The sequence below is a fragment of the Bufo bufo genome, chromosome 1 (genome assembly GCF_905171765.1).
Source record: "Bufo bufo chromosome 1, aBufBuf1.1, whole genome shotgun sequence".
Lineage (NCBI taxonomy): Eukaryota > Metazoa > Chordata > Amphibia > Anura > Bufonidae > Bufo > Bufo bufo.
The window spans coordinates 41,412,625-41,437,060 of record NC_053389.1 but is presented as its reverse complement, the minus strand read 5'-3'; the positions used below and the strand labels follow the sequence as shown (position 1 = coordinate 41,437,060).

The window sequence follows — 24,436 nt, the reverse complement described above, 5'->3', positions numbered from 1 at the left end:
ATCAGATCTGTGGGATACGTCTGCCGAGGACACACTCCCCTTTAAATACCACTGACCCAATGTAGTCTTTGTGCTGTGATCGCCCCTGGATGTGATGTAAGGAGACCCCTCACCTGTCCACCTCGCTCCGGTCCAACAGCCCCTTTAAGACGGCATCCAGACGACTGCGCGCGCTCGCCGCCTCCAGATCTGGCAGGAGAAGATACGGATTACTGTCGCACAGCTGTATGACTCGTTACAGTGTATCATCGTACACCGGGTAATCAGCGAGCGCCAGACCTTGTAATAATCAGCGGGACGAAAAGCATGGAAGCAAAGAAAAACCTGACAGGAGTGAACAGAGCCCAAGGCCTCACCTGTCTTCTCCACCTTCACCTTGGCAAGTGACATGGCCGCCGGCAGCGCTCGTCCTGGCAGAGTAATAACCTGTAACGGAGACAAAGGGAGAGTGACCTCAGCGACGCACACAGTAAAATGTACAGCAGAGACATCACCAAGGGATATGTATGGGAGTGACACCACCGCTCCGCGTTATACTGTACTATAGTGACACCACCGCTCCGCGTTATACTGTACTATAGTGACATCACCGCTCCGCGTTATACTGCACTATAGTGACATCACCGCTCCGCGTTATACTGCACTATAGTGACATCACCACTCCGCGTTATACTGCACTATAGTGACATCACCGCTCCGCGTTATACTGCACTATAGTGACATCACCGCTCCGCGTTATACTGCACTATAGTGACATCACCGCTCCGCGTTATACTGTACAATAGTGACATCACCGCTCCACGTTATACTGCACTATAGTGACATCACCGCTCCGCGTTATACTGTACTATAGTGACATCACCGCTCCGCGTTATACTGCACTACAGTGACATCACCTCCACGTTATACTGCACTATAGTGACATCACCGCGCCGCGTTATACTGCACTATAGTGACATCACCGCTCCGCGTTATACTGTACAATAGTGACATCACCGCTCCGCGTTATACTGCACTATAGTGACATCACCGCTCCCCGTTATACTGTACTATAGTGACACCACCGCTCCGCGTTATACTGCACTATAGTGACATCACCGCTCCGCGTTATACTGTACTATAGTGACATCACCGCTCCGCGTTATACTGCACTATAGTGACATCACCGCTCCGCGTTATACTGCACTATAGTGACATCACCGCTCCGCGTTATACTGCACTATAGTGACATCACCGCTCCGCGTTATACTGCACTATAGTGACATCACCTCCCCGTTATACTGTACTATAGTGATATCACCTCCCCGTTATACTGTACTATAGTGACATCACCGCTCCGCGTTATACTGTACTATAGTGACATCACCGCTCCCCGTTATACTGCACTATAGTGACATCACCGCGCCGCGTTATACTGCACTATAGTGACATCACCGCTCCGCGTTATACTGTACTATAGTGACATCACCGCTCCGCGTTATACTGCACTATAGTGACATCACCGCTCCGCGTTATACTGTACTATAGTGACATCACCGCTCCGCGTTATACTGCACTATAGTGACATCACCGCTCCGCGTTATACTGCACTATAGTGACATCACCGCTCCGCGTTATACTGCACTATAGTGACATCACCGCTCCGCGTTATACTGTACTATAGTGACATCACCGCTCCGCGTTATACTGCACTATAGTGACATCACCGCTCCGCGTTATACTGTACTATAGTGACATCACCGCTCCGCGTTATACTGCACTATAGTGACATCACCGCTCCGCGTTATACTGCACTATAGTGACATCACCGCTCCGCGTTATACTGTACAATAGTGACATCACCGCTCCGCGTTATACTGTACAATAGTGACATCACCGCTCCCCGTTATACTGCACTATAGTGACACCACCGCTCCGCGTTATACTGTACTATAGTGACATCACCGCTCCGCGTTATACTGCACTATAGTGACATCACCGCGCCGCGTTATACTGCACTATAGTGACATCACCGCTCCGCGTTATACTGCACTATAGTGACATCACCGCTCCGCGTTATACTGCACTATAGTGACATCACCGCTCCCCGTTATACTGCACTATAGTGACACCACCGCTCCGCGTTATACTGTACTATAGTGACATCACCGCTCCGCGTTATACTGCACTATAGTGACATCACCGCTCCGCGTTATACTGCACTATAGTGACATCACCGCTCCGCGTTATACTGCACTATAGTGACATCACCGCTCCGCGTTATACTGCACTATAGTGACATCACCTCTCCGCGTTATACTGCACTTTAGTGACATCACCGCTCCCCGTTATACTGTACTATAGTGACATCACCGCTCCGCGTTATACTGCACTATAGTGACATCACCGCTCCCCGTTATACTGCACTATAGTGACACCACCGCTCCGCGTTATACTGCACTATAGTGACATCACCGCTCCGCGTTATACTGCACTATAGTGACATCACTGCTCCCCGTTATACTGCACTATAGTGACATCACCTCCCCGTTATACTGTACTATAGTGACATCACCGCTCCGCGTTATACTGCACTATAGTGACATCACCTCTCCCCGTTATACTGCACTATAGTGACATCACCTCTCCCCGTTATACTGCACTATAGTGACATCACCGCTCCGCGTTATACTGTACTATAGTGACATCACCGCTCCGCGTTATACTGTACTATAGTGACATCACCGCTCCGCGTTATACTGTACTATAGTGACATCACCGCTCCCCGTTATACTGTACTATAGTGACATCACCGCTCCGCGTTATACTGCACTATAGTGACATCACCGCTCCGCGTTATACTGTACTATAGTGACATCACCGCTCCGCGTTATACTGTACTATAGTGACATCACCGCTCCCCGTTATACTGTACTATAGTGACATCACCGCTCCGCGTTATACTGCACTATAGTGACATCACCGCTCCCCATTATACTGTACTATAGTGACATCACCTCTCCGCGTTATACTGCACTATAGTGACATCACCGCTCCCCGTTATACTGTACTATAGTGACATCACCGCTCCCCGTTATACTGCACTATAGTGACATCACCGCTCCGCGTTATACTGCACTATAGTGACATCACCGCTCCGCGTTATACTGTACTATAGTGACATCACCGCTCCGCGTTATACTGTACTATAGTGACATCACCGCTCCCCGTTATACTGTACTATAGTGACATCACCGCTCCGCGTTATACTGCACTATAGTGACATCACCGCTCCCCATTATACTGTACTATAGTGACATCACCTCTCCGCGTTATACTGCACTATAGTGACATCACCGCTCCGCGTTATACTGCACTATAGTGACATCACCTCCCCGTTATACTGCACTATAGTGACATCACTGACACCATCAGACGGGTTCTATTTCTCACTGATGACATCACCGTCCCCGTCACACCCTGTGCACATTATGTTGACACAAGCAGTAAGTGGCCGCATGAAAAACGGAGCTGCATTTATTTTCCATTAAGACACGAGGACTTGACTCCATAACAGCAGCAACGTCACCAGCTGTGATGTCATCAGTCTCAGTGACATCACGTCCAACACAATGATGTCACTGCTGCAAAATATACTCGGAGGATGATGTCACTGCCAACAAGTAACATCACCAGTGTAAAAATAGAAGTTGCATTTGACAACAGTGACGTCATATTTTCATATTATAGACTATGTTCAACAGAAGTGACGTCACCACCTATCCAATGAGTGCCTAACTGACCGGTAAACACCGGAGCTGGCGTCTGTTTACACGCCGGAGAGCTGTGACCGCTCAGCGGGCGCCGATGCTATTACTGCACCCAGTGATCGGTGAGTGCACAGCCGTACAGTACATACTCCAGCTCTTACACTTCCAGCCCCGCCTCTCACTCCTCCCCGTACTCACCCGGTCTCCGTTACCGGTTCAATTCACCTTAAAACCCGCTCCTCTACTAGCTCCGCCTCCCGTCTATACATTGGCTAACCGCTCCTGCCAGACGTAACACCATTGGTTCTCTGACCTGTACATCACCGCAATCCAACAAATCAAAGGCGTCTCATAGGGATACGCCTCTCGTACTTGCGTAACGACGCTGAGGAGACGCAGTTTTACTCTTCAGGGCTGACGGGAAATGTAGTTCGAGCTGCCGTTGGAAAGGACGTTGCGTCCTAGAATCCTTTGCGCCAGGCTGACAGTTGCTAGGAGACGAGCGGCCGGAAACGGCGGGAGGTTCGAGTGCAGGAGAGGAGAGGTGAGCTAATGAGCAGTGGCTGGTATAAATGTGTGAAATGACGTCATTACCTGACTGTATACATGTATCTCTATGTAGCGGTTGTAACTCTTCCCCATGGCTTGTCTATTCACCTCCATTCCTCTCTGTAAGAATAGGAGTCTGTGTTAGAAGCCCCTATGACATCTGCATTCTTCTCCGCCCAATCAGATTGGAGATTGTACTTTGGCGCTGTGCGTTGTTTTCCGGGGAAAAATTGGACACAAAACCAAGGAAAATCTGCATTGTAAATACCGCAGGAGGGATCTTTGCTTAGAACGAGTAAGCAAGTCTAGGAATAATCAATAGATCAGCACGGATATGGTGGCCCCCAGACCAGACCCCTGTATTATAAAACCAGACCCCGGAGGAGACGATGAGGCCCCCGGAGGAGGCGCCGAGACGATGAGGCCCCCGGAGGAGGCGCCGAGACGATGAGGCCCCCGGAGGAGGCGCCGAGACGATGAGGCCCCCGGAGGAGGCGCCGAGACGATGAGGCCCCCGGAGGAGGCGCCGAGACGATGAGGCCCCCGGAGGAGGCGCCGAGACGATGAGGCCCCCGGAGGAGGCGCCGAGACGATGAGGCCCCCGGAGGAGGCGCCGAGACGATGAGGCCCCCGGAGGAGGCGCCGAGACGATGAGGCGCCGAGACGATGAGGCCCCCGGAGGAGGCGCCGAGACGATGAGGCGCCGAGACGATGAGGCCCCCGGAGGAGGCGCCGAGACGATGAGGCCCCCGGAGGAGGCGCCGAGACGATGAGGCCCCCGGAGGAGGCGCCGAGACGATGAGGCCCCCGGAGGAGGCGCCGAGACGATGAGGCCCCCGGAGGAGGCGCCGAGACGATGAGGCGCCGAGACGATGAGGCCCCCGGAGGAGGCGCCGAGACGATGAGGCGCCCGGAGGAGGCGCCGAGACGATGAGGCGCCCGGAGGAGGAGCCGAGACGATGAGGCGCCCGGAGGAGGAGCCGAGACGATGAGGCGCCCGGAGGAGGAGCCGAGACGATGAGGCCCCCGGAGGAGGCGCCGAGACGATGAGGCGCCGAGACGATGAGGCGCCCGGAGGAGGCGCCGAGACGATGAGGCGCCCGGAGGAGGCGCCGAGACGATGAGGCGCCCGGAGGAGGCGCCGAGACGATGAGGCGCCCGGAGGAGGCGCCGAGACGATGAGGCGCCCGGAGGAGGAGCCGAGACGAGGAGGCGCCCGGAGGAGGAGCCGAGACGAGGAGGCGCCCGGAGGAGACGATGAGGCCCTGATGTTTTCCAGTCTCAGGACATTCTCTGCCAGGACAGGTGGTCTGGGCCCCGTATCAGCTGCCGTTTCCACCACTAACCAGGAGCCCGTTCTGGCCTGACGAGCAGAATAGGTCAATGACCCCTCCCAATCTTATCAGCAGGAACTGCTCCGAGAAAATGCTCCACAAGCAGCGCACCGGATCTTCTTAGGGGGGTTCTTTGCAGGAATCTGCGACAATCAGGACGTGTCCCAAATATTGGTCCTTGTGGAAGTTGTAATGGTGTCCCTATTGGTTTTCACCCAGCTTTCCCAGAATCACATATAATTTTTCCTTGACAGAGGAGGTGAGGCGTGCTGTGCTTTGTGTCACCGTCCGTGTGACCCTTGTATGGTTTTCACGCCGCAGAGGAAGAGTGAAGAGACCCGGAGCGGAGGAGGAGGAGGGACCCGGAGCGGAGGACGAGGAGGGACCCGGAGGGCTGCAGAGATCCGTCCAGCCATGAAGAGCAGGTGTGTGAACTGTGGATGGTCCCTTTATGTCATCTGCTCCGCCTCATGGTCTCGTCTAACACATTTATGGCGTATCCACAGGTGCGGGCCCCTCTCCTGTCACGGGGCCCGTGTACTGCATTTTACAGTCACTGCTATGGAAGTTCTGAAAACAGCTGCACATGCGCATCCTCAGCTGTTTTTGGCAATCCATAGAAGTGAATGGAGAGAACCGCGCATGCACAGCACAGCTGCCCTGTTCCCAAAATAGGAGCGGGACCTGCACCTGTTGGACATTTATGACTTATCTGTCCAAGATTCTGGGCTGTTACCTGCAGTAATACATGATTGGTACTACACATGAGGAGTCCAGACCTCCATTTTATATCTTGCTAATGCGTCCCGTTCCCCCGCTGTCAGCCCTCAAAGCTGCTTTGAAATACACAGTCCAGACTGCTGCGCTAATGCCATGGAGAGGACTCTTGTGTGGTGCATGCACAGGAGTCATGACCATGTATATCCGTGCAGCTTTAAACCCTGACAACTGGGGAACGGGGGGCACTAGGACATTTTTTTAAAAAAAGGAGTCATCTGGACTCCTGACCTGCAGAACTACTCGGTTCACAATCTGGGTGACGAGTTCCCTTTAAATGGGTTCTCTGGGCTTTCTTGACCTGTGGAGGGAAGATATTCTGCCCATTACTCACCCCTCAGTCGCACCACAAATCCTGCCACTGAGACCAGCTGTTGGCTCCTCCACTCAGGTCCCTCCCGGATGTGTTCCTGTGTCTTCCTGTTCAGCTGAAGGACCTGGGTCCAGTTCCAGCGATCACATGAGCGCAGAAGAGACGGCAGCGTCAGCAGTGCGACGGAGGGGTCAGTGCTGAGCAGACGGTCCTTCCCTCCACAGGGCAGATTTTCAAGAGAGCCTGGAAATCCCCCTTAAAGGAGTTTTCCCATCTTGGACAATGGGGGGATATTGCTAGGATATGCCCTCATTGTCTGATAGGTGCGGGTCCCACCTCTGGGACCCGCACCGTCATCGAAAACGGACCCCTGAAGATTGCGGAGGGCGCACTGTGCATACGCAGCCGCCCTCCATACATTTCTATGGGGCGGCTATTTCCGTCGGTCCCATAGAAATGAATGGGAGCGGTGGCCACGCAAGTGCGGCGCCCTCCAATTCAATCTTATGGGGAGAGCGATTGGCGGTGGCCGGACCCCAGAAAACCTGGGGTCCTCCGGTCACCACCTTCCCCACTCCGTTCTCGGTGACCCGCACCTATCAGACAATGTGGGCATATCCTAGCAATATGCCCCGTTGTCTGAGATGGGAATACCCCTTTAAGACTGGGGCCACATACAACCAGGAAACGCCATCACTTTGTCAGCGCGGGGCCCAAGAGGCCGAACCTCCCACAATTCACAAAGTGATGGCCCTGATCAAAGGAATGTAAGCGGCAGGGAAAACGGGAGCTGTGGCCCCTCCTTCTCAGTAGCCCCTTCATTCTTCATTTCCAGGCAATCCATGAGCCCGTGGATAGGTGATGAGTTTACATTTTTAGGACAACCCCTTTAAACTTGCCATTGGTGGGAGATGAGTACTGGCCTACCCCAGGGACTTGCTGGTGGTCAGCTGACTGTCGGAGGACCTCTTCTTCATCTTGTCGAGGTTCCCTGATATGAATAGGGATTATCCAAACTGTACAATCCCTTGAAGAGCGCATCAACCAAAAACCGAATTCTCTGGTTTAGTCATTGATTAACCCCTTCCTCCCCCCCATCGTCAGTTGGGAGAAGGATCCATGTTCTGTGCCATTACTGCAGTCTCCGCTTCCAGGATGTCAGTAGCACGTAGCTGCAGCTAGGGGGCGCAAGGCATAATGCATTCAAAGGTGAGACCATCGGACGCTGCCGTCCAAGTAATAAGAGGCCGAGCGCGTGCGTTTGCCGCTTTCATCTCCTCTATTGTCTATAACTGGAAGCCGATCCTCGGCCTTAATAATAGATGATCCCCCCCCAGCGGCTGCCACTGATACGGCATTTTCCACTCCAAGTCTGTTAATGACCCGGGGACATCGCCCTTCGTGTCTCTACTGATGCGATATATATATTAGTTAGAATTTATGAATGGACTGGACGCCGATCAGCCATGTGACTAACGCCGATCCTCTCGCCTATCGCGGGTGGGATATATCAGGAGGCAAGCGAAGAGTACGTTCTTGAAATTGATGTGTTGGAAGCGGGAGGGTCAGAGCGACAAGGACCGAATTGTGGTGTCTCGACGTCTAAGTCCAAGCACCTCCAAAAGGGCCGGTGTGCAGTGGTGAGAATCGGTGAAGGGTCGTGGGTGCTCGAGGCTCATTGAGGCGCTGGGAGTGAAGGCTAGCCCGTCTGGTCCGATCCCACCGAAGCAGATTGCTGACAACGTTCCTGCCGACTATGATGGAAAGGTGTCGGATCACACAGGACATCTCGGCTTGCTGCGTAGCTGCAGACCAGTCCCTGACTCCTGTCTACGGCCAAAAGTGCCTACAGTGGGCGCGTAAACAGCAGAACTGGGGCAATGGAAGAAGGCGGACTGGTCTGACGAATCGCCCAAGAGGTCACTGGCGTCCACGCCTTAAAGGGGTTGTCTCATCTGAGACATTGATGACATAGGATATGCCATCGATACCGGAGGTGGAACCCGCACCTGTCTCCAGAACAGGCCCCTGAAAGTAAAGGATAGCGCACCGCACATGCGCAGTCACCCTCCATTCATTTCTATGGGAGTGCCAAAAATAGCCGAGCGCTCGCTACTTTTGGAACTCCCATAGAAAATGAATGAGAATTAACGAGAACACAACGCACCGAGTGACTAGCGGACATAGCGGAGCCAGTGCTTGTTTATTTTCGACAGTCCCATAGAAATGAATGGACCGCGGCTGTGCGTCCTGTTCTGGAGATAGATGTGAGACCCGCACCCTTCTGACCCTGCCAGAAATGTCTAAGATGAGGGGCACCTCCCCAGTATTATGCTGGTGTATACTCTGTACATTATACTTAGCGCTGAGGTGACCCGAGGGGTGTCCTTTTTTTGCAGCGTCGCTGTGTTTTCTGACCAGGGAGATCCCTTCCCAACCCAGGCAAGAACTCGGACTCATTACCACCCGTCAACGCCCCATATGCTTACCGAGGCGCAGAAGCAAACTGTAAGTGCAGCGAACAGCCAGTTACCTCGTAGCGCCCAGAAAATTCCTTTTAAGGTCCACAAACCGCGGATCCAGCAAATATGGAGGCGCTCCGTCCGCGTTTTGCAGACAAAGTATAGTAAATGTTCTAACCTTTGCAGAACGGACATATAGAGGCTGCGGAAAGCCCACAAGAGATGTCCTAAGAACATATCCTATACTTGTCTGCAAAATGAGGACCCATTGAATTAAATAGTTCCACAAAAAAAATCCGGATGGCTCACGGACTGCTTCCGTATATATTGCGGATCCACGGTTTGCGGACAGAAAATTGCTTACGGTCATGTGCACGAGCTCTAAATGGGTTGTCTAGCGGTCTTAGCACCTATTAGTAGAACTAATAGGTGCTGGATTGTCCGTCGAAATTGCAGCACTTTGCCGTACACTTCAGTTTTGGCTCTGTTCACACTGGCGTCATGGCTTCTAATAGTATAGCGGGGCACAGAAATGACTGCTCCATGTGAACTGGCCTCATGCTGCCCCTGTCTTTGGTCCAGGTTCTCAGCCCTGATCGGCTCCGGTCTCTTCCTCACCATCTCTCTGATGCACTCTTCCCCCCGGATCTCCGCTTCCTGATGGGATCTCAGCGATTGGTACCCGGCCTTCCCGAGTCGGACTCTTCCGAGCCTTTTGATGAATCGTGGCCTTCCACTGAGGGCAGCAGTAAGACTCCAGAGCGGGATGAGCAGCCGACTGCTTCCACCAATGGAAATAATGATGAGCAGGGAGACCCGGGGCCTGAGGATTCGGTCCTAGCAAGGTGATTGGTAACAGATTATATCTAGACCTGAAATGATGTGTTGTATTATACTTCAGAGCGGCATTTACTGTTCTGCTGGGCTTAACGGGTAATAGTCAGCAAGCCTGTCATCATAGACCCATCCAACATCTTAGCTGAGGCAGTTAGTGTTTTCCTTTTATAATATGACTGTACAGTGGTGTAACCATGACCCTTCCCAGAATGCAAATCACCAGAGCATGTTTTATGCAGACTATGAACCAGCAGGGAATGCTGGACGATTTCAGCTCTAAAATCTGTAGAATAGTGAGTGCAGCTCTGGAGTATAATACAGGATGTATTTCAGGATCAGTACAGGATAAGTAATGTAATGTATGTACACAGTGACTCCACCAGCAGAATAGTGAGTGCAGCTCTGGAGTATAATACAGGATGTATTTCAGGATCAGTACAGGATAAGTAATGTAATGTATGTACACAGTGACTCCACCAGCAGAATAGGGAGTGCAGCTCTGGAGTATAATACAGGATGTAACTCAGGATCAGTACAGGATAAGTAATGTAATGTATGTACACAGTGACTGCACCAGCAGAATAGTGAGTGCAGCTCTGGAGTATAATACAGGATGTAACTCAGGATCAGTACAGGATAAGTAATGTAATGTATGTACACAGTGACTGCACCAGCAGAATAGTGAGTGCAGCTCTGGAGTATAATACAGGATGTAACTCAGGATCAGTACAGGATAAGTAATGTATGTACACAGTGACTCCACCAGCAGAATAGGGAGTGCAGCTCTGGAGTATAATACAGGATGTAACTCAGGATCAGTACAGGATAAGTAATGTAATGTATGTACACAGTGACTGCACCAGCAGAATAGTGAGTGCAGCTCTGGAGTATAATACAGGATGTAACTCAGGATCAGTACAGGATAAGTAATGTATGTACACAGTGACTCCACCAGCAGAATAGGGAGTGCAGCTCTGGAGTATAATACAGGATGTAACTCAGGATCAGTACAGGATAAGTAATGTAATGTATGTACACAGTGACTCCACCAGCAGAATAGTGAGTGCAGCTCTGGAGTATAATACAGGATGTAACTCAGGATCAGTACAGGATAAGTAATGTAATGTATGTACACAGTGACTGCACCAGCAGAATAGTGAGTGCAGCTCTGGAGTATAATACAGGATGTAACTCAGGATCAGTACAGGATAAGTCATGTATGTACACTGTTACTCCACCAGCAGAACAGTGAGTGCAGCTCTGGAGTTATTTTAATGTAATCCTCCCTCTTATCTCATATTTAACCACATTGGATGACAGGTACATTGCAAGATTTCGCAGTGGGCGGCCCACCAGTCGCCGAGAGCGTTCTCCTCCACATTCTGGACTGAAAGACTTTTGGTGGTTGCAGGAGTCCCCTGAGAGCCCAGAAGTGCAGAGGTTTCGACCACCCTCAGGTGAGTGTAGGGAGTGAGGAGGCTTGTTGCTGGAAGTGATGAGTTAATCTCTGGCTATAGGGGGCGGCCACACACAGACATCTAGTAGTGGCTCCTGTAATAAGGCATCTCTCTGTCAATTACTGCATATTGAGATGAGCGAATTTCATATTTTGAAATTCGTTCACACTTCGTTTGGTGGTAAAAGCAGAATTACGTTATGGATTCCGTTACCACGGACCATAACGCAATTCTATGATGGAATGCCTTCCGTCATAATAGAAGTCTATGGGCTGCAAAACGGATTTGTCCCGTTTCTGTTATGCAGTGAACTCCTCTCTAACTGCATATCTTTCAAGGGAAAATAGCTGATGAGATATATATTCTATAATCCTAGGCTAAAGGGGTTTTGGGAAGTAAAGGTTTGAATGGGTTGGCACATCGCTGGGATTTACCATTGCTGCGATTGATGGGGGTCTGAGCTCTGGGACGCCCACCGATCCTGAGAATAAAGGGGTCACGGGCCTACAACCCCTTTACTTTTTGTTTTAAGGTTTGTTTTTGGTTCTTAAGGGGTTAAGTTTCCCAGAAAGGGGTTGTCCCAAGATTGAAAACCTATTCCCTATCCACAGGATAGGTGATAAGTGTCATTGGACCCCACCGATCATAAGTAAAAGGTCCTGTAGGTGCCCCCTTGGGTTCTTTTGGGGTGCCACAGGATAAGTGTAAATCTCGGGACACCTATCGATTTCTAGGCTACTTTCACACTGGCGTTTTGGTTTCCGTTTGTGAGATCCGTCATAGGGCTCACACAAGCGGTCCAAAACGGATCAGTTTTGCCCTAATGCATTCTGAATGGAAAAGGATCCGCTCAGAGTGCATCAGTTCCGTCTCCATTCCGCTCTTGCAGCGTTTTGCTGTCCGACTGACGAAACTGAGCCAAACGGATCCGTCCTGACACACAATGTAAGTCAATGGGGACGGATCCGTTTTCTCTGACACAATAGAAAACGGATCCGTCCTCCATTGACTTTCAATGGTGTTCAAGACGGATCTGTCTTCGCTATGTTAAAGATAATACAAGCGGATCCGTTCTGTATGGATGCAGACGGTTGTATTATCTGGACGGATCAGTCTGTGCAGATCCATCCGCACCAAACGCGTAGCTAAGCCGTTTGACTTCCGTTGTAGGAACCCCCGCTCCTCTGGAATCTTCTCCTCACAATCTGGAGAGGACACCTACTCTCGAGGTAAGTGACTTATGTCTTGCCATGCCACATGTGACGTGTGAAGTCTCTGATGTTCCTGTTTGTCTCTCAGGAAAGTTCTCTGAATGACTCCAGGCTGTGTCCTGAGGACGTGGACGTGGCGGGCCTCCAGCTTCGAGCAGGGAAGCTTATACTGAGGAGGTGAGCAGTGGCATAGGTCGTGTAACCTCTGCCATAGTGCACAGCCATGGCGTGTGATGACCACTTTCAGAAAGGGGTGACCTCTCGTACTGTCGCTTGTCTGGTCTGCAGTTTGGTAATCTTGTGAATTTTAAGATTCCTGGAACCATCCAGGGTAAGTCTTAAGTGGCCTCACTTTGTGTCTTACGGCAGCGAGTCATCTCTGAGCAGCGTGGGCCCAGTGAGCTCTGAAGGTCTGGGGTCTTCGCCAGTGTCTAATGTCTCCAGTTCAGAGAGTGACAGGAGCAGTAAGACAAGACCCCTCCCTCTGGACACAGGTATGTAAGGTCTGGTTCATACATGCCAGTCTTTTTCGGCTTAAAGGGGTTGTCTCACCTCAAACATTGGGGGCATATCGATGGGATATGCCCCCCCAATGTCAGATAGGTGCGAGTCCCACCTCTGGTATGGAGCGCCCAAAGAGAAGGATAGGGCACTGTGCATGCGTGGCTACCCTCCATTCATTTCTACGGGAGTACTGAAAATAGCCGGGTGCCCCACTTGGCTGTTTTTGGAAGTCCCATAGAAATGAATGGGGAGCGCACCGTGCAAGTGCAGCCAGCACTCCATTCACTTCTACAGCACTGCCGGACATAACGGCGCCATCTTGGCTATTTTTGGTAGAGATGAGCGAATTGAAGTTGACGAAGTGGAATTCGATCCGAATTTCAGGAATTATTCGATTCGCACCGAATCTGAATTTCCTCACACTTGGTGGTAACGAATCTAATTTTTTCCTAAAATGTCTGCTGCACATGTTAGGACATGGAGCAAGGAACTCTGGGAATGAGGCATCACCCACAATGCCATGCATGCAGCCAATCGGCAGCCAGCCAGCCCTGTGATGTCACAGCCCTATAAATAACCTCAGCCATCTTGGATTCTGTCATTTTCCGGTGTACTTAGTGCAGGGAGAGACGTCGGCAGGCGCTAGGGACAGTGCTAGGAAAGACTTGAAAAGACTTAGAAACGGGTTTGGTGTAAAAGGCGTGCGCTCTTTCATGCTACAGCAGACTTCCTATGCGTGTTACTGCAAGGCACAGGGTTCTACACCACTATAAAGGCTCTCTGCAGCCAGGAAATAGCCGTTTTTTTAACGCAATTCGCAACGAATATATTCGGATCGAACCAAGTTTTTGGGGAAAATTCGTTGAACCGGCCGGATCAAATTTTTGATAAATTTTGCTAATTTTCGGCACTCCCATAGAAATGAATGAAAGGTGGCCGTACATGCGCGTCGTGCTTATGTTCACTTTGCTGGTTCTAGTCTGGAGATGGGTACGGGTTTCAGAAATGGGACTCGCACCTATCTGACATTGGGGGCATCCTAACGATATGCCACCAATGTTTGAGGTGAGGCAGCCCCTTTAAAGAATTTAACCCTGTGTGTTTTTCTAGCCCCTGTTGTGCCCCTTCTACGACTAAACCTCCCCTACATCAGAGCACACCCTACAGCGGCCCCTGAGGACGACATTTTGTATCAGTGGCGATTGCGCAGGAAGATGGAGCAGGCACGAGAAGGGACACTACACACCACCACCCGCAAACGCAGCTCTTCTCCGCCAGTACGAATCCCGAAAGCGGTATGTGTACACAAGGCAAGAAGTCTATATGGCGATGAAGTGTCCACCCACCTCCTCTGTGTCTCCATTCATGTTGTCACGTCTCTTTACAGGTTGTTCACATGGAGGACTCTACTGATCCAGTTTACCAAGTATCGCCACGAGGGGCAGTACAGAGCCATTCCGTTTCATCGCAGTCGCATATTCCCGTCTCCTACCTCAGCCATGTTCCTTTAGCCAGTCCAAGTGGGACCCCAACATGCAGTGTCCCTCCACATCTGCACCTTCTGTGTGACATCCTACCCTGTGTTCACAGCCAGAACGCACCAAGTGTATCCCAGGTAAAGCAGGAGAAGGCGGCTGTTGGCCCAGCTGCCAGGCACAGTGAAGATGGCCCGTTGCCTGTAGGTCATGTAGCGCAGAAGGGTAAAGACTCTCCTGAACGGCAGACAAAGGCTGAGCAGATGGAAGCAAAAAAGCTGAAACCTAAAGGAGACAGAAGCAGAAGAAAAAGAGACAAGAAAGAACCAAGTCAGCAAGCGAGAGCCATGGTGGGTGCTGTACCCGAATCGTCAGTTCACCAAGCAATGGAGCAGGTACACTGTGCACAAAAACGGACCCTCCTATTTCAGAATTGGTTCCAAGTGCATTTTTATTTCCATTTTGTGGCCACTAAGGGGTGTCCTTCCATTGCATTTGGTGCCACCACTGGAGACATGACGCATCACACAGTTCTCGCTTGGGTAATGCAGGGATGTGCATGCCCAAGAGTTGTATGAGATCTTCATTTCTGCTTCCTGTTTCACTAAATTCTCCTCTTGGTTCCTCATTACTTGACAGGTGATCTCAGAACGACTTTTCTCCCCGTTGCCATCTCCAAAAGCTAAATCTGAGAAAATGGGGCAAAGACCCTCAACCCCTTCGCCAGAGGGTGATGCCGATCTGCAGCCGGTAGAGATTGCTGCTCATCTTCTAGAGGAAGCAGAAGGTACTCTGTTGTTCCTCTGGCGTCAAAAAGAGAAAGCAAAGTCCGTTCCAAAAGATCCGCATGAGAATAGCTATGAACGCCTCGGATCGCTTCCACCCACATCCAACACCTTAGTCCCTTAAAGGGGTTTTCCTAGGAATAACGCACATCCCCTATCCCCCACTGAGCATAAGAACCGGTGGTCCTGTGCTCCTTCGTTTCAGTGGAATGGTGAGCGCATGTCCATTGCCGCTTGATTCAATTCTATGGGACTACAGGAGATAAACAAGCTGTACTGTATCTTCGGCAGTCCCATAGAGTTTAAGCCCGTTTTTGTGTATTTTCGTGCAGTTTTGCACGAAAAAACATGTGTTACTTAAAGATTTTGCCCTAAATCTCACTCTGCATTGCAAAGGGAGAGATCGGCACAAACAATTGATATGCTGCGGACTGGCCATAGACCCTACAGGGAAATTTCCCGGTCGGCCGAAGCTCAGGGGACCGCCGGAGCCCTCCTCGCAGCTGCTGGTCAGGTACATAATAATCTGATGCTCTCAGCATTAATTAATGCTAGGAGCATCAGGTACTTATGCAGCCACAGGTGCCCTCCTGAATTCAATTGTATCATCGTCTTCAGCATGGCGATAGGGCAGTATTTTATGCTGCACTGTGGTATTTGGTTCTGCAGGGGCGTTATTTTGTGCTGCACTTCGGTATTGTTGACCCCGCCCACTTCTGTTGTCCCCGCCTACTTGTGGCTTGGCTTGTGTTTGCCGCACTTTCTGTTAGTTTGGACTCGCCTACAACATGGGGTCCCCTTTATTTTTTTTCCAGGGCCACTTTTAGTTCCCACTATGCCCCTGGTGGCGGATATCAAAATCCGTACCGCAGGCCAATTCCCAGGTGTAAAATTTGTGCACCGTGTATCTGAGATTTTGAAAATGTCATCTGCTTAGCCGGTACGGTATTACACTGTGGATTTTTAGCACAAAAATCTGCATGTATTTCACCTAATACAGTACCCGCTATGTAGTTGGGATTTTCATAATGCAAAGAGAGAGATCTGGGGCAAAACCGCAAGTAACGGCATAAAAATATGCATAAAGTAAAGGAGCAGCAGTGAGCATGTGCGACCACCACCATTCAAATAATGGAACATTGGACTGATTGGGGGTATATATATAATACTGTATACACACAGACACATATATACACACCTTTCATGTGTCACACTTATTATCCTATGAATTTTTCAGGTTATTAGAATCGTGCGGATTCCTAATAATTGTGTTTTCTGTTCTTATTTAATGTGTGCAGAAAAAAATGTTTTTAATATTAATCATTTAAAGAAAAAAGTGCAGAATTTAGCAGAGGGCGGCATAAAGGTGGTGAGAAAATCCCTTTTAAATGGCCTCCAATCCCAGCCGTTAAAGCAGTAGTTCGGCTGTGTAATTATGGGCTATAAACACATATCGGGAGTTGTTAAGGGGTTAAAAAGTTTAACCCTCTTACATTCCAGACTCGGACGGCACAGATTTCACCGATGACCCTCTGCTTCAGGTGTTGCGTGACCAACGAGAGTTCCTACGATCAAGACTCCGGTAATGCCATGTTCGTTCTTGTACTGCCGTATTAAAGGGTTTCTATCACTTCGTTTCACCTATTTAGCTTTCAGACACTAGCGATCCGCTAGTGTCTGCTTTATCTAACCATCCTAATATAAGAGCTTATTGTCCTGCCGTTTAGCTAAAAAAATAACTTATATAGATATGCAAATGAGCCTCTAGGTGCTATGGGGGCGTTATTAGCACCTAGAGGCTCCGTCTACCTTAACAAACTGCCGCCGCCCAGCGCGTCCCTCCAGCCCGCCCATCTCCTCCGGAATGCGATGCTCCTCGTATTCGGCGCATGCGCAGTGAATGTCTGATCGCTTCCCTGCTCAGACATCTCCACTGCGCCTGTTCCTCGGAGCACTATGACGTCATCGGCGCAGGCGCAGTGGAGATGTCTGAGCAGGGAAGCGATCAGACATTCACTGCGCATGCGCAGAACAGAGACGCGCACGGAGAGGATCGCTTCAGCTGGAGATGGGCGGGCTGGAGGGACGCGCTGGGCGGCGGCAGTTTGTTAAGGTAGACGGAGCCTCTAGGTGCTAATGACGCCCCCATAGCACCTAGAGGCTCATTTGCATATCTATATAAGTTATTTTTTTAGCTAAACGGCAGGACAATAAACTCTTATATTAGGATGGTTAGATAAAGCAGACACTAGCGGATCGCTAGTGTCTGAAAGCTAAATAGGTGAAACGAAGTGATAGAAACCCTTTAAAGCTGAGCTGTTAGATCACTCATCTGTCAGCAGAATTATGAACGCAGCTCTGGGTGCGACTAGAGTATAAGTATAACTTCACATCAATCCAAAATACATTAACCACCTCCGGACCGCTGTACGCACAGACGCGTCCTGGAGGTGGTTGTTTCATTCCGAGTGGACGCGCCGGCGCGTCCTCTCGCGAGACGCGAGATTTCGGTCACAGCCGGCCCGCGCATGCGCATCGCGGGCCGGCAAAAGTTCGAGGAGAATTGCATCAGCAACCTGCCAGCCAATGATCGTCGCTGGCAGGTTGCTGATTTTTAAAAAATCGAATCACAAGCCAGATAACAGATCATATTAGTAAATATGATCTGTTATATGGCTTGTCTGCTCCTGTGTTGGTCCTTTTCGTCGGTTGGATCCAGCAGAGGAGCAGAGATCACAGTGAGTAGCACCAAACACTTCACTGTAGCCCCTGATCACCCCCCTGCACCCCAATTAACCCTTTGATCGCCCCTGTCAATCACTAGTGAAAGGAAAAAAAGTGATCAGTGTAAACTGTCACTTTTTTTTTTTCACTGGTATTGACTGATAGGTTTTAGGGATAGTTTAGGCCCCTTGGTTAGGTAGTTAGCGTCAGTTAGCGCCCACCCCACCGCACCGCAGTCACTTTTATTCGCTGATTAGCGTATCGCTAATCAGCATTTGTACTTTTATAGTATCTGTAAGTGATCAAAACTGATCACGGTCAGATCTATAATAGTATTAGTGTCACTTTAGTTTGCCCTCCACCCAAAACGCAGTGTTTGCCCGATCAGGCCTGATCGGTCGCCCACACGTGCGTTCACCCACACCCGCCCCACCGCAGTGACAAAAAATATATTTTTTTTGATCACTGCACATTCATTTTACACGCACTGCGGCGATAAAAAAATCAGTTTTGATATTTTTTATCAACTGCAGCGGCCTCCGGTACTTCGCTAGCCTCCCCTTTGTAAGACAGGCTTGCTTTTTTTCTTGGGTAGTCTCAGGGAATACCCCTAAATTTAGTAGTCCAAAATGTCAAACAGGGGGTATTCTTCTGAAGAGGCCTACAGGATTCTGACCCAGTCGGATGAGGAGTGGGAACCCTCATCTGACGAATCTAGCGGGTCAGAATATGAACCTGTGGAAAGCAGTGGCTCTCTGACCCAAAGTTCGGACGAGGAGGTGGAGGTCCCTGGCAGCACCAGGCGTACCCGGCCCCGTGTCGCTAGACCACAGGTTACGCAGGATCCGCTTCAAGAGCAGCAGAGTGGGGCTGTCGCTGCCGGATCACGTGGTGAGGCATACACCAGCAGCGCAGCCCTCCCTGGACCTAGTACCAGCACTGCCGTACAACATGGTGACGTGGCGAGCACCAGAAGGGCAGTTGAAGCTGGTACGGTGGCACGTGCACTAGTTACCCCGTCGCAGCCACCGCACAGACAGGCCCGTAGAGCCCCTAGAATCCCTGAGGTGCTGGCAAACCCTGATTGGCAGTAACCAACTTCAGCCGCACCTGTAGTTCCCCCTTTCACCGCCCAGTCTGGAGTTCGGGTTGAGACGGCTCAAATCGGTTCGGCCCTGGGATTTTTTGAGCTGTTCTTGACTGCGGAGCTCTTGGACTTAGTCGTGGCAGAGACAAACCGGTATGCCACACAATTTATAACCGCAAACCCGGAAAGCTATTATGCCCAGCCTTTCCGGTGGAAACCAGTCCAAGTTTCCGAACTTAAAATTTTTCTGGGCCTTCTCCTCAACATGGGCCTGACAAAAAAGCATGAATTGCGGTCATATTGGTCCACGAACCCAATTCATCACATGCCCATGTTCTCTGCTGCTATGTCCAGGACACGATTTGAGACCATCCTCCGTTTCCTGCATTTTAGCGACAACACCACCTCCCGTCCCAGAGGCCACCCAGCTTTTGACCGGCTCCACAAAATTCGGCCCCTCATAGACCATTTCAACCAGAAATTTGCAGATTTGTATACCCCTGAGCAAAACATCTGCATAGACGAGTCCCTAATACATTTTACCGGGCGCCTTGGCTTCAAACAATACATCCCAAGCAAGCGTGCCCGGTATGGGGTCAAATTGTATAAGCTCTGTGAAAGGGCCACAGGCTATACCCACAAATTTCGGATCTATGAGGGAAAAGATCAGACCCTGGAGCCGGTCGGTTGCCCTGACTACCTGGGGAGCAGTGGGAAGACAGTCTGGGACTTGGTGTCACCCTTATTCGGCAAGGGGTACCATCTTTATGTGGACAATTTTTACACAAGTGTGGCCCTCTTTAGGCATTTGTTTCTAGAACGGATTTGCGCCTGTGGCACCGCGCGAACTAGTCGCGTGGGCTTCCCCCAACGGCTCGTTACCACCCGTCTTGCAAGGGGGGAGAGGGCTGCCTTGTGTAATGAAGAACTGCTCGCGGTGAAATGGAGAGACAAGCGTGACGTTTACATGCTCTCCTCCATTCACGCAGACACGACAATCCAAATTGAAAGGGCAACCCGTGTCATTGAAAAGCCCCTCTGTGTCCACGACTATAATGCGCTCATGGGAGGGGTGGACTTCAATGACCAGATGTTGTCTCCGTATTTAGTTTCCCGCAGAACCAGACGCTGGTATAAGAAGGTGTCTGTATATTTAATTCAATTGGCGCTGTATAATAGTTTTGTTCTCTACAGTAAGGCTGGGAGAACACGATCCTTCCTCAAATTCCAGGAAGAGATCATCGCGAACCTCCTTTACCCAGGAGGTTCCGTGGCCCCATCCACCAGTGTAGTTAGCCGTCTACATGAGCGACATTTCCCCAGTGTCGTTGCTGGTACCTCAACCCAACCGTCACCCCGAAAAAGATGTCGTGTCTGTAGCAGGAGTGGAATAAGGCGTGACACCCGCTATTTCTGTCCTGACCACCCTGCCCTATGCTTTGGTGAGTGTTTCCGGAAGTACCACACACAGGTACACCTAGCATAGGGATTGCATCTCACAGGACAGGCACACAGGGCTATTAGGGCCCTTTTACTCTCAGCTGCTGCTAACCTCTCCTTTCACCTGGGATAAAGTGCATAACGTACTTCGCCACATCTATGGGCGATTTGCGCTTTACACATTGTCCCATGGGGAAGGAGAGGTTTGTTCTATAAAGGTAAAAAAAAAACTAAACAAAAAAAAAATTACCGGTAAGTAAAAAAGTTGAAAAAGTTTAAAAAAAGTTAATATGTTCTGTTCTAAAGTTAATAAAGTTATTGCTTTGCGGCCTGTTTGCCGAGGCATATGAGCTGAGGAGGTGGCGGTGTTCATATACTTTGGCAAACACTTTGTATATATATAAAAAAAAAAAATCCCGGCAATGATTTATTCATCCACATCGATTGATGTGAATGGAGAAATCGGGTTTGCCAGGGCATACGAGCTAAGTGGGTATGGATGTTGGGCGGAGCTCCTATGTCCTGGCAGACGCCTTTCCCCTCCTTTTTCTTTTTTTGGCAGAGATTTTTTCATCCACATTGATCGATGCGAATGAAGAAATCTGTGCCGTTCATTTTTTTCTTTCAGCCCAGAGGTTGAACGGAAAAAAAAAAATCTCATTACCCGTATGCTCAATATAAGGAGAATAGCAGAAACTCCTAATGCTGGGCATACATGTAATGATTGCGGAGACCCTCAAATGCCAGGGCAGTGCAAACACCCTACAAATAACACCATTTTGGAAAGAAGACACCCCAAGGTATTCGCTGAGGGGCATATTGAGTCCATGAAAGATTGAAATTTTTGTCCCAAGTTAGCGGAAAGGGAGACTTTTTGTGAGAACAAAATCAAAAAAAATCAATTTCCGCTAACTTGTGCCAAATTTTTTTTTTTTTTCTATGAACTCGCCATGCCCCTCATTGAATACCTTGGGGTGTCTTCTTTCCAAAATGGGGTCACATGTGGGGTATTTATACTGCCCTGGCATTTTAGGGGCCCCAAAGCGTGAGAAGAAGTCTGGTATCCAAATGTCTAAAAATGCCCTCCTAAAAGGAATTTGGGCACCTTTGCCCACCTAGGCTGCAAAAAAGTGTCACACATCTGGTATCCCCGTACTCAGGAGAAGTTGAGGAATGTGTTTTGGGGTGTCTTTTTACATATACCCATGCTGGGTGAGATAAATATCTTGGTCAAATGCCAACTTTGTATAAAAAAATGGGAAAAGTTGTCTTTTGCCAAGATATTTCTCTCACCCAGCATGGGTATATGTAAAATGACACCCCAAAACACATTCCCCAACTTCTCCTGAGTACGGTGATACCACATGTGTGACACTTTTTTGCAGCCTAGGTGGGAAAAGGGGCCCATATTCCAAAGAGCACCTTTCGGATTTCACAGGTCATTTTTTACAGAATTTGATTTCAAACTCCTTACCACACATTTGGGCCCCTAGAATGCCAGGGCAGTATAACTACCCCACAAGTGACCCCATTTTGGAAAGAAGAGACCCCAAGGTATTTCGTGATGGGCATAGTGAGTTCATAGAACTTTTTATTTTTTGTCACAAGTTAGTGGAATATGAGACTTTGTAAGAAAAAAAAAAAAAATCATAATTTTCCGCTAACTTGTGACAAAAAATAAAAAGTTCTATGAACTCACTATGCCCATCAGCGAATACCTTAGGGTGTGTACTTTCCGAAATGGGGTCATTTGTGGGGTGTTTGTACTGTCTGGGCATTGTAGAACCTCAGGAAACATGACAGGTGCTCAGAAAGTCAGAGCTGCTTCAAAAAGCGGAAATTCACATTTTTGTACCATAGTTTGTAAACGCTATAACTTTTACCCAAACCATTTTTTTTTTACCCAAACATTTTTTTTTTATCAAAGACATGTAGAACAATAAATTTAGAGCAAAATTTATATATGGATGTCGTTTTTTTTGCAAAATTTTACAACTGAAAGTGAAAAATGTCATTTTTTTGCAAAAAAATCGTTAAATTTCGATTAATAACAAAAAAGTAAAAATGTCAGCAGCAATGAAATACCACCAAATGAAAGCTCTATTAGTGAGAAGAAAAGGAGGTAAAATTCATTTGGGTGATAAGTTGCATGACCGAGCAATAAACGGTGAAAGTAGTGTAGGTCAGAAGTGTAAAAAGTGGCCTGGTCTTTCAGGGTGTTTAAGCACTGGAGGCTGAGGTGGTTAAGGTGCCCACAATAGTATAGCAGGTAAAATGCGGGGCGCTGCAGTCACCAGCTGCTTGTTCTGTGCGGGGCGCTGCAGTCACCAGCTGCTTGTTCTGTGCGGGGCGCTGCCTGCTTGTTCTGTGCGTGTCTCTTGTTGCAGTCTAACACTGTATCACGTCTTGTCTCCCCAGGGCGGTGGATTCTAGACTGGCTGAACTGGAGAAGCGAGAACCGTAGTCCTGTCTCTCCAAGCGCTCACATGTTTGACCATAAAGTAATATTTATTATTGTACATAACACTTGTATTTTTGATGATTTCTTATTTTCCTAATAAAATGGTGGGACACATCTCGCATGGATTCTTCATTACCTGACTATAAATCAGAGGTGACCCCCACCGCCTGATGTATGCACTTTTATTAATGCACCATGTTGGGTGGGAAAACCCCTGTGAGCCAAACGCAGCAGCACAAATCTCTCTTGAATGTTGCCATTCACTGATGGCAAGCAGAGATTGTGGAATTGAAACACTTGCACGATGTGCCGTCCACCTCTTTTGCTGCCCCATTGAAGTGAATGGCTCCACATCCGACCCGCAAAAAATGCGGCCTGAGCCTAAGGCCTCATGCACACGACAGTATTTTTTCACGGTCCGCAAAATGGGGTTCCGTTGTTCTGTGATCCGTTTCCGTTTTGTTTCCGTGTGTCTTCCTTGATTTTTGGAGGATCACCAGACATGAAGGAAAGTGAAAAAAAATCTAAGTCAAGTTTGCCTTGCAAATGATAGGAAAAAAACGGATGCGGACGCGGATGACAATCTTGTGTGCCTCCGTGTTTTTTCACGGACCCTTTGACTTGAATTGGTCCGCGAACCATTGTCCGTGAAAAAAATAGGACAGGTCATATTTTTTTGATGGACTGGAAACGCGGATGACAAATGGTGCATCATCCGAGTTTTCAACGGACCCATTGAAAGTCAATGGGTCCGCAGAAAATCACGGAAAATGGAACAACGGACACGGAGCACAACAACGGTCGTGTGCATGAGGCCTAAACCATGGTCATGTGCATGAGGCCTTAGGGGGGAAATTAATTGTAGAACTTTCCCTCTTGCTGCGGCCCCCAGGGGTCCAGTTTGCTTTCACTGCAGCAAGCCACCCAGTAATTCATAGAAATTAAAGGGGCATTCCAGGAATTGCATATGGATGCCTGACCCTCTGAAGATCAGTGGGGGGTCTGACTCTCAACACCCCCACCCATCAACCGTTTGAAGGGGCCACGGCACTCAATTTTTCTGACCTCTTCATAGAATACCAAGCACAGCGCCTTTTGGTGTATAGTGGCTGTGCTTGGTATTGCAGCTCAGTCGCATTGCCTTGAATGGGGCTGAGCTGTACAAAGGCCACGTGAGCGATGGATGCGACATCACTGGCCAAGTAAACAGCTGATCGGCAGAGGTGCCAGAAGTTGGATTCCCATTTACCAGATTTTGACGCCCTAAATTT

The 24,436-nt window shown here is 49.4% G+C and overlaps 3 protein-coding genes across 5 annotated transcripts in view; 1 reads left to right on the top strand and 2 right to left on the bottom strand.

The window, feature by feature from the left end:
- LIN37 (lin-37 DREAM MuvB core complex component) overlaps window positions 1-4,037 on the bottom strand; it is a 35,064-nt gene extending 31,027 nt beyond the window's left edge. Inside the window, exons 1-3 of one of the 2 annotated variants that reach the window (XM_040422250.1) lie at window positions 3,948-4,037; window positions 357-426; window positions 114-189 (exon numbers count right to left, since the gene is read on the bottom strand). In XM_040422250.1, coding sequence (XP_040278184.1) covers window positions 114-189; window positions 357-390 — 110 coding nt within the window. In that variant the 5' untranslated portion in view covers window positions 391-426; window positions 3,948-4,037. Of the gene's footprint in view, window positions 1-113; window positions 190-356; window positions 427-3,792; window positions 3,812-3,947 lie in introns of those variants that run through there. The other variant, XM_040422256.1, reaches the window with a different exon arrangement.
- Window positions 4,038-4,203: 166 nt separating this feature from the next.
- Window positions 4,204-23,279, top strand: PROSER3 (proline and serine rich 3). 2 transcript variants are annotated; one of them, XM_040422243.1, is made up of 12 exons: window positions 4,204-4,293; window positions 9,122-9,230; window positions 9,767-10,029; window positions 11,342-11,478; window positions 12,649-12,707; window positions 12,778-12,866; window positions 13,059-13,183; window positions 14,304-14,488; window positions 14,581-15,063; window positions 15,308-15,455; window positions 16,954-17,035; window positions 23,123-23,279. In XM_040422243.1, exons 2-12 carry the CDS (start codon window positions 9,204-9,206, stop codon window positions 23,166-23,168), a joined length of 1,644 nt encoding a protein of 547 aa, XP_040278177.1. In that variant the 5' UTR covers window positions 4,204-4,293; window positions 9,122-9,203; the 3' UTR covers window positions 23,169-23,279. The 2 variants fall into 2 exon arrangements, with proteins under 2 accessions (XP_040278177.1, XP_040278172.1); XM_040422238.1 differs by lacking the exon at window positions 4,204-4,293 and adding an exon at window positions 5,982-6,057.
- Window positions 4,585-6,048, bottom strand: LOC120986005 (proline-rich protein 2-like). Its single transcript, XM_040414310.1, has 2 exons — window positions 5,971-6,048; window positions 4,585-5,661 (listed from the first exon to the last, which is right to left on the bottom strand). Exons 1-2 carry the CDS (start codon window positions 6,046-6,048, stop codon window positions 4,585-4,587), a joined length of 1,155 nt encoding a protein of 384 aa, XP_040270244.1.
- Window positions 23,280-24,436: the final 1,157 nt, after the last annotated feature.

Bases quoted from the DNA above. Each gene is read 5' to 3' on its own strand.
- PROSER3 (XM_040422238.1), top strand. The intron at 13,184-14,303 runs GTATGTAAGGTC...GTGTTTTTCTAG, and splicing joins ACCCCTCCCTCTGGACACAG to CCCCTGTTGTGCCCCTTCTA. The intron at 14,489-14,580 runs GTATGTGTACAC...GTCTCTTTACAG, and splicing joins CAGTACGAATCCCGAAAGCG to GTTGTTCACATGGAGGACTC.
- LOC120986005 (XM_040414310.1), bottom strand. From the start codon at position 6,048: ATGGCTGGACGGATCTCTGCAGCCCTCCGGGTCCCTCCTCGTCCTCCG. The intron at 5,662-5,970 runs GTCTCTTCACTC...TCTGCTCGTCAG, and splicing joins CTCCTCCTCCTCCGCTCCGG to GCCAGAACGGGCTCCTGGTT.